At 33.4% G+C, this 10,377-nt stretch overlaps 1 protein-coding gene across 1 annotated transcript in view; it reads left to right on the top strand.

Annotated features, from left to right (window-relative positions):
• Window positions 1-4,055: 4,055 nt before the first annotated feature.
• The window catches only part of LOC109205778 (mitochondrial inner membrane protease ATP23), a 9,842-nt gene continuing 3,520 nt past the window's right edge, over window positions 4,056-10,377 (top strand). Inside the window, exons 1-5 of the mRNA XM_019368526.1 lie at window positions 4,056-4,248; window positions 6,831-6,934; window positions 7,765-7,886; window positions 8,178-8,315; window positions 8,409-8,492. Coding sequence (XP_019224071.1) covers window positions 6,859-6,934; window positions 7,765-7,886; window positions 8,178-8,315; window positions 8,409-8,492 — 420 coding nt within the window. The 5' untranslated portion in view covers window positions 4,056-4,248; window positions 6,831-6,858. The remainder of the gene's footprint in view (window positions 4,249-6,830; window positions 6,935-7,764; window positions 7,887-8,177; window positions 8,316-8,408; window positions 8,493-10,377) is intronic.

Raw genomic sequence — 10,377 nt, 5'->3', positions numbered from 1 at the left:
GTCGACGACATCTATGATAGCGCTAAATATATATATGAGGATCTTAAGTCTGAAGAAACAATTCGAATAGAATTGGTTTCATATGAAAGACATGTAGTTTTGAACATGTAGTTCAAACACTTGAAAGTATAAAGTCAATGGTATGTGCAATCAGTTTTCGATATCTTATATATCTAGCATGACATGAAAACTTGATATGCATCTAAAGTCTATCATATGGCTTATATGACTTAAAAATCCTTGAAGGATTTAAATCGCTTGAAGCATATACAATTCTTGATCTTGAAGTACTACTTCCTCAGTGCAATTTGTGCACAAATGTATCTTGCTATAACTATAGGCATGATAATATGATACCAAGAGTTTTTCACCTCTATGTGAAGATATTGAACTGACGATTCCAACAAGATCATATGAAGACAATTCATCTCTATCAAGAATGATGATTTCAAGGTGCAATATATTCATTCAAGTTAATATGGCTGATTTGTTTATCAAATATCTACCAAAGATCTTTTGAAGATGGTGCACAAGATTGAAATGCAAATGCTTAAGGATGTGAAAGTGATGCTCTCATGAGGGGGAGTTAATACGCGTTGTACTCTTTTTCCCTTACAAGGTTTTGTCCCACTGGTTTCCTTGCAAGGTTTTTAACGAGGCAACCAAAAGGCGTATTGTTAGATATGTGTACTCTTTTTCCTTCTCTAGAATTTTTTTTCCCATTGGGTTTTATTTTAGTTAAGGTTTTAACGAGGCACATTATCTGTTGAATAGACATTCAAGGGGGAGTGTTATAAATAGAATTTTATTTATGGTGAATGTCTATATTTAGAGAGATTCTAGGGTTTATTACTTCGTGGCTAAGTCACCCTCTCCCTATAAATAGAGGGTTCTATTCCATTGTAATTCATCCCAAATCAATAAAAATTCTCTCTCTCTACTTTTCTCTGCAATATTCTTCTTCTTCTTTTATTGTTCATAGCAGATTGCTAATTTAAAAGCTTTGAAAACTAATATAACTCAGAATACAATTGTTAGTGGAATAGCCTCCTGTATATTTTTAAATATTTTAATATAGAAGATTTTCACAAAAATCAGAACATATACAAGTTTTAAAAAAGTCGACCACTTCCATATTATCCAAAGCCAAACGTACTTCCTCTTTCTTTAATGTTCTTACTCTCTCATTTATTTATTTTATTTATTATTTATATATGATTTAAGTATAAAATTTATATAAGGTAAAATATTAATGATTTTAAAGTTTTAAATCAGAATATTTAATACAATTCAAATAAGTAAAAAATTTATTATACAAACTCCTAAATGTTAGGGAATTAATTAAATGACTATTTTTAAATATTAGAAAAATAGTTAAATGACTATTTTATCCAGTGTGAGCTTTATTTTTAAAGGGTAAAAAAGGCGAACGACATTTCGCTAAGGGCCTTCGTGCTTTTAATATAGTACTAGTTTTAGGATACGCGCGTTGCGAGTGTACTCTATATTAATAAGCATAAATTTTTTAAAATTACGCAAATGCTATTAAACCATGTAGTTGAGTTATTGAATATTATTTTAAGAATATAAACTCTGAAAAATAATTAATATTGATCATATTTATCCAATTTAATAGGTAAAAAAAATTATGAGCCTGAGGGGTGGGCATAGTTTGGGCAAACCCGAAATTCAAACCGAAATCCGAATTTTTTAGATTTTTGGTTTAGATTTTCGGATTACGGATTGGATTTTGGATTTAATTTTTAAATTTTTTGAATTTCGGATTGGATGTTGGATTTGGTACTCTGAACTTTTTGATATCCGAGAATTCAAAAATTTTATACTTTATATTTAGTCCATTATCTATATGTCAACAATAATAAGTTAAATACCCTATCCATTAGATATTATTTCATATATGCAATATTAATTACTAAGTTATTGTCACAATACTTTCTATTTGGACATGGTTTTACTATTATTACTTCTTACCGCCCGTATTAATATCTCTATTGCATTTTCTTGATAGTAATTTCGTTACTTGAATACTTTATTTGAATGATTGTGGTGAGAATGAGTAACTTTTCAGGCAATTTAATATGAGCACTTCATTTGGATATTCATTTTTGTAAAAAGAAGAAACATATCAACTTATAAGCTCAAAACCAAAAATTCAAAATATCCAACCCGATTAATCCGAAACCGAACTTAAAAAATCCGTTCCAATCCGAGCTTATTTGGATTGGATTTGGATTGTCATTTCTTCAATCCGAAAACCGAAAATCCAAACCGAAATTCTATATTTAATCCGAACTGCCCGAACGCCCACCTCTATAGTTTGGCTTAGCTGATTTAGAGTAGCTGATAAGCATTATGTGCTGAAAAGCACTTTTAAGTGCTGAAGCTGATTTAAAAAATAAGCAGTTACGTGTTTGGATAAAAGTGCTGAAATCAATAATATGCAGCTGAAGAACTGGGTATACGAAGAGTTTTGTTTTAAAAAAAAGTATTTTAGGGATAAAACAGTAAATATTTTGGTCAAACTTAAACTGCTTATAAGCTGAAATTTGATAAGTTGGGGGAGACCAACTTATGACTTTTGGCTTATTTTTGGCTTATAAGCACTTCTAATTTTACCAAACGGGTAGATAAGCCAAAAAGTGCTTATAAGCCAGTTGGACCAGCCTATAAGCTTAGCCAAATACCCTCTATGCCACACAAAAGAAAGCTAAAGCTTTATTATAACTTCAATATGCATTTGCTTTAGTAGCTTATAATCTAATATATAGTATGTTGACTTGTACTTAAATATAATGAGACAATACTATGTTCTCCATTGTCTTAGAAATATGAATTGTATTTGCTCAAGAACCTAATACGAACTTCATCTTATTCCTGTTGGAACTCAAATTGTACGAAAAAATAAAAAGAGATTTCATATTGTTAGTTTAGTTATCATACGAAGAATTTAATTGGGTGATAATATACAAATCCAACTAAATTTATTTCTAGATCGAAATAAAATAATCATAAAAAATTTAAGATAAAAAATAAATAAAAGAACAGTCCAGTGCATTAAACTCCTGCTATGCGGGGGGTTCGAGGTAGGGCCGGACCATAATGGTTTATTATACACAACCTTAAAGTAGAAAATTAATGCTTATCATTATTTTACTGTAGACATCCAACAATATTCAGATGATGAAATGATTTTCTTAGATGCTTAGAATTAATAAAAAAGAAATAGTAAAAATAGAGTGTATCCTAATTGTACAGATTAATTTTATCTTCCGGTAAAGGCTTGACATATTCGAATTTAGCTACAACTGAAAGTTTAAGATCTTTTATTCCAATGCAAATTCAGTTTTATATTACTTGCTATTATGAACTATTCATATTTTTTAGCTGGAAATAATTTGTAAATATTTGCTTTGGTAAAAAAAGAAAGTAAAACTGGTAAAATATGAATTTAGAATCCTAAATATAAGTTTATTTTTACGTTTTAAATATTGGCAATATCCAATTCAAACTCCTTTTTTTTTTTACTTATAAAATTTTGAAGGATTTTTAACAAAAGAGGTTTACTTTGCTTTGGACGGTAACTTAGTAGTTTTGATTTAAGTACTTTGCTTTGGACGGTAATTTGTTAACTTAAGGACTTTCGCATAATTCAAATAAGGAAAAAATAATAAGTAAATTATTAGATGATTTCAAAGTCCTAAGAAGTAGAGAAATAATTAATGACTATTTTGTCTAGTGTGAAATTAATTTTTATAGGGTATTAAAAGGCGAACGACATTTCGCTTAGGGCTTCATGCTTTTAATATAGTATAGATAATACACCGGGGACCCGTTAAATAATTTATCTGTCCCCTCTAGTAGACAAAAGCAAGGTAGACGCGTTGGTTTTGTAGCTGCACTTCAGTTACTTTAAGGATTCGGGTTCGAAACCTTCTTTTTTTAAAAACAAATTATTTTAGTCAAGTAGTTTTTTATTTTATTTTTTTGAATTCTTTAATACTTGTACACAATAGTTAACCTAAAGTCTTAACTTTTATCCTTTTCCAAACTAAAAAAACAAAACCAACGCCTCCTCTCTTCTCCAAACTGACGCCTAAACCCTTTAGCTAATAAACAAAACCCTTTTTTCAATCAACCCTTTTCCGCTTCTGCTCGAGCTCAAATCCGGCGACCGGCAGTCCGAATCGCCGGCGGCTACTGGATTGAAGCTCTACTTCAACTGATATTGTAAGTTTCTTTGAGTAAAATCTTGATTTTACTAGAGTAAGTTTTTTCTTTCTTTTGAAAATATTAACTTAGCAAAGTAAGTTGGTATCAAAATTTTGCTTTTCCTTCAGAGGCGGACCTACCTTAGGGTTAGGGGGTCACCGGAACCCGTTAGCCTCGGAAAAAAATGGACCTACCTTTGAAAATTTTGCATGTTTAAGACAATGGTGCCCCCGTCATGCTCAAATCCTGGGTCCGCCTCTGTAATTACCATCAATGATATTGGTGAAAATTGTGTCGGAATGGTCAGGCCCTTCCCCGGACCCCGCGCATAGTGGGAGCCTAGTGCACCAGGCTGCCTTTTTTTTTGTCGGAGCAGGGTTCAAATCCTAATAGAGACAAGTACTATGCGGTATCTTTTTATTTGCCATAGCATTGACGGTTAAATGAGGTAATATATAGAATATTGAGGTGTGCACGAGATTGTTTAGACACCATTGTTACAAAAACTTTTTAAGTGTATTCAAAATGTGCTATTTTACTTGCCATATAGTTAGAGATGTTTTGGAATAACTGATAGATATTAGATTGTAGACCTACGCATGGTAATTAGGGTTTCTAATGGAAAAATTGTATTTGTAATGACATCAACTTTTCCTCCATCAAATGTAGTACAGAGGGAATGGAATAACTGTGACGTTGTTTGTACCCAAGTGCTTTCTTTTTTCTCATTATTTATCTCGTAATCATTTAATTTCACTTATAAAGCTAGCTCCTACTTCTCCTGCTTGAGGATAGGATCCTCCTCGGTCCTTTTAAATAACACTCCTACTTCTCCTCCTTTAGGATAGGATTATCCTCGGTCCTTTTACATAACACACTCGGCTAGCCAGGAGAATCGGTTATCTTTCTCTTTATGGGCAATATTTTTGTGCACGAGCTTCATAAATCCTATAATTCTTCTTATATTTCAATGGATAACAAAATTGGTCTCATGTAGGAAAGTTGCAAATCACAATGGCTAATACCATCCAGAAAACTTGCTCACATCTCCAATAATTAGCCATTGCTTTGTAATGCCATTATTTCCGCTGAATTTTGTTTATTTATGTAAATATAATGGAGTTGCAATCAAATTTTTATATATTTGACCGGGAAAAAAAAATACACAATTTGAATCATTAGTCATTTCACCTAAGAAGAAAAATAAAATACAGAGGATCTAATATTTTGACTTTTTTTTGTTGTGTTTTATTAAAAATAAAAGAGTTCCACTCAGGTTTTTTATAGATTTGATAGGAGAGAAAAAAAAAATACACAATTAGAACAAATAATCATTTGCATCTAAAGAAGAAATTAAAAAACTAAAGTTGGGGTAAAATACAACAATTACTATGTCTCCACAAATAAAAGTGGGGTCGACAATATGAATCTTACTTCTTTCTTTAAGCTCAACTGACATCATCATTAGACCAAAATAAAATAATAATAATAATAGTAATGATGTTACAAGTTCTCTAATAAATTTAAAGCCTATTCATAACTAATAAGTATCACCTACATGGATATTTTTTTCCATTGTATCCTATTTTTAGGTAAGCCTGTATTGATTTCAAGGATTTCTAGGTCTTTCGAGATAACTTTTTTCCATTTGATTTTAAGCCTACCTCGTTCCTTTTTAATACCTTCATTCACCTTAGTTTGACACCTATAAACTCATGCACCTATAGGCGATGCAAGACATGACCAAACCATCTCATTCATACTCAATGTGTGCCACTTGCACTTTTCGGCCAATATGATCTTCTAATCTTGTATGACTACATTAAAAGTTAGCGCAAGATACACATTGTATATTAAGAAGAATCAAGAAGGAATACACAGTTAGACAACCAAATGTAATATGAATAAACATTTGGTATCCGAAAGCCACCCGTCCAAAATCTTTAAATTATTCCGGGATTATAATTTTCGGACTAATTTATTCTATCTGGGACGTGTGATAATATAATCTCAAGTTTGATGGGATAATGTGTGATATCATGTATTAAGACCGAGATTACATTTATATCATATTTGATTGACGGTATAAATTTATCATTAGATAAATTTAATCCTACATGGTATCCCACCTTATCGCGCATACCAAACGACTTAATTTCACGTCGAGTATGACTCGTTATCAAAGATAATGAGGTATTCGTCTAAAATATTTAAAGGTAAAAATTCCCCTTTTTATGAAAATTAAAAGTATAGACCAAAAATAATAAAACCACCATAAACCCCAACCACAAAGCATAAAATAAAATCAAAATTCAGCGACAACAACAACTAAGTCTTCATTTTCTAGGTAAGCGCTCAGGCGCCAGTGAAGAATTTAGGGTTTATGAATGTATATTGATAGCAGAGATTGTAGAAGAAGAGTAAGGAAATAGGATTGGTAAAGTGGATGTTAAGTGTAATTACAATTTTATAATTGGCAGAAGTTATAATCGATTTGAAATTTGCAAAAAAGTGGGATATGAGCTATAATGTAAATAAGTATTTTATAGGTTGTACGTGGTGTAAATTTTCCAATGAACCTGTTATTGTCTCTTCTGCAGAAAGTAGCCGGCGAAAAAGAGCAACCAAATGGCGGAAACATCCACTGTCAACGGCGGAAGTACGGTGGAGGAATGCCAAGACATGATCCGAAGAAGTCTTAGAAGTACGTTGTTTCACATTTACATCTCTTTCTCTAATAGTTTTCTACTTGGGATTTTAGATTCGCACTCCCCTTTTTTTTTTTTTTGATAATTGTGGCGTCTCAGCCGCGGAAACAACTTCTCTACCCTTGTAAGGTAGGGGTAAGGTCTGCGTACACACTACACTGTCCCATACCCCACTTCGGGATTTCACTGGGTTTGATGTTGTTGTTGTTGTTTGTGAGCCAGCTTGCTCACACCTCCCCTAGTTCCACGGGTACCTTGCCACCTGTGCTGGATAACTTTGTTCACCAAGGCCTAGACAGATCGAAAGACATCATGTAGTGTTTTTGCTGCCGCGCAGATTTGAGCTCGAGATCTCACGGTTATCAACCCACTTTATTGACACTAGGCCACACCTTTGGGTCCTACATTTATTTAATAACATTTAGGCATTTTTAATTCTTAGTATTTGGTTTTACACTTTACTAGTTTTAAATTCGGAGTAACATGATCAATGCAAATTCATCTAGTCGACCCCAACTTGTTTGAAATTGAGGTATAGTGGTTCTTGTTGTTATTTTACTTAACTTGACTAGTTTGTAAATTTATCTTAAAAGATAAATTGTGAAAACATATGGGAGGACACAAATATCTAGTGGAATAGGTGCGACAAGCTGACTCAGACCCCATTGTTATAAGGCACAAGCTTTATGAGATAAATTTGTTTAGTATTGAAAGAAATGAACTTGAATAGAGAAAAATGGATTAAGATAATTTATATAGCTGACTAAACTAGTTTAAGATTGAAGCGTGATTGAATGATGTCAATTGATATGCATTTTTGTTGCAGCTCCAATGGTCAAGTTTTTGAAGGAGCATTTGGAGAAATCTGGTTGTCGAATTGGTGATAACTTCATAAAAGCTATCCATTGTGACAAGAAGGTCAGCGGCGGCTATGTTCGCGGACACGGGGTAATCAACCATAATTATTCAAAACCTATTAAAAACTGATGGTGTCGATTTTACTTTTCCATTTTCCCTATTATTGTTGATATTTGGTAATCGTCCTCCATGTCAAGTCTAATCATCATAATACTCTTGCGTTATGGATCTTTTTAGTGTCATTTTCAGCTCTAGTAATTGTTCCTCTTATTTTCTTATTGTCTTCCATTATGTGCGTTTGGTTATCTTTGTCTTCTTCATTGTTTTGGTTGTCTTGCATACCCGAGTGTTTACTGATCTTGTTTCTTTTTGGCTATTAAGATAATTGTGTGCAGTAACTACATGAACATTCAAGATGAGGTGAATCAAGTTGTCATCCATGAGCTAATTCATGCATATGATGACTGCCGTGCTGCAAACTTGGAATGGTCTGATTGTGCTCATCATGCTTGTAGTGAAGTTTGTGCTCTAAAAACCTCTCTTTCATGCTAAATCATGTACTTTTGAGTTGTCTTTGACTATAGAACATAAATTCTTTGTAACTGATTGCAGATTAGAGCTGGCCATCTTAGTGGTGACTGTCATTACAAACGGGAACTACTGAGAGGTTATCTTAAGATACGGGGCCACGAACAAGTGAGTTCTCTTGATTATTAATGTTTGCTTTATAACTCAGTGTAGAGTTCTATTTAGCGGTGTCTTCTTTCCTGTATTTAGCGGTAATTATGTACATCACAGACAACACATTAACTCTCCAGTAGTTTAGAGAAGGAGATAACATAAAAGGCACAATTTCAGATGATTTGATAGATACTGAAATCATTAGATTAGATATTTGTCAAAAGAAAAGAGAACAAGGCGGAAGAAAAATTTAGCATGGAGGAAGAAATCATTTAGACTGGAGAGTTTGAACCCCAAGCTGCATCTGCAAGTCCATTGCTACACCCCTGCCACTGGTTGAATTGTTTTGTGTGCTGAAGCGAAGTATGTAACAGTTTTATACCTGTCTCGTTAACTTGTGGCATAAGCTTGATAAAAAAACTAATATCGTTTTTCTTATTCACATTGAGTCAATGACTTATTAGGAAAGTGTCTGACGTAATTGTCAAAATTAAAACTTGATGTACATGGTCAATATTTAATTATTTAATCAGTACTCCAGGTACATGACAAAATTAGATGATTTGAGTATCTTAAACAAAAATGTTAACATTCCTGTGGTCTGAAGTTTGAATAGACTCAATCTCTTGTTTAAGACCCGTGAACTGAGAAATCAAAAGAAAAGTTGTTGCTGTGAGTCAAGATGGCCTGCTTGTGGGCAGCACAAGTTCCTTCAGTTACCTTTATGTTGTGATTACATGATAAATAAATAATAAGTGGAACATTGACTCACCTAGAACCATAATTTATTTCAAGATTTTACCACGCAATAGGATGATTTCCAGCCAAACCAATTCTTTGGAAAGCCCACCCCTCTCTCTTTTTGCTTTTTCCCAACTATTAGAGGTCCCCATTGGTTGAATGTAACCGAATGAGATAGCTTTCCGGATTGAATTAGGTCTAATGCCCTTTTGACTTGGCTTGCTTTCAAGCCAGACCCACCCCTGATGTTTGATTACTCGATATTGGGTACCCATGTTATGTCATTCACGTTTCATATATCCAACCATGGGCGTGCTGGGAGTCTTAGAGTCCTACATTGGTTGAAGGTATGCACCATAGGCTCTTTATATGGTATCGGACGAACCTCACATGTATGACTAGCTTTTGAGTTTGAGTTAAGTTCAATATTTAATTTTTAGACACAAACTTATGTCCCCGTTGAGTTACTCGGACACGGGTGCAGGTATTCGGCACGGGTGTAGATTTGGAGGTCAGATCTTTCGAGATGTAAATTCTAAGATTCGGGAATATGAATCTTAGTACGAATACGGGTGCGGGGATCCAACTAAAGATAATACAAAAAAAATAAAAATATAAAAATATCTAACTTGTAAAGTGTAGATTTCTTTTTTATTCTCAAGTTGTAGATAAGTAAATGAATGATTTCCTAGATAAGATATGCTATTTTCTTCAAATTTTATCCTTGTTTTGGTTCTGATTTCGGGAATCAAACTCTCGAATTTTTCCGTCCGTCATGGTCAAAGTACCAAAATTGTTTGACCAGATCCGGTACAGATCCCATACCCTCAATCATACTAGTGTTGTGTCGACACAGTGCGGCAGCTAAACTGCCCTGTCGGAGCAACTTAGGGTCCCCGAATATCTAAATTGATTTTCTTTTCTTTTTGCTTATGGGTGGTTTATGCTTACAGTCACATAGCCCCTTCCCCCTCTTCCCCTTTTCCTGACCAATTTAGATTTGTTCTATAGGAGTAAAATTGGTCTTCTTTTTTTTTTTTTTTGCCGGTTGTTCATAGCTAAATTAGTAGCCGTAAGAGAATGTCTCGTCGCTTTTTCTCTTAATTTTACGGAAAGGGGCCATATTTACCCTCTACTATAAAAAATAAGCTATTGTCCC

The sequence above is a fragment of the Nicotiana attenuata genome, unplaced genomic scaffold, assembly GCF_001879085.1.
Source record: "Nicotiana attenuata strain UT unplaced genomic scaffold, NIATTr2, whole genome shotgun sequence".
NCBI lineage: Eukaryota > Viridiplantae > Streptophyta > Magnoliopsida > Solanales > Solanaceae > Nicotiana > Nicotiana attenuata.
Note: the sequence above shows the minus strand (reverse complement) of the source record. Positions and strands in the feature narration are given on the sequence as shown.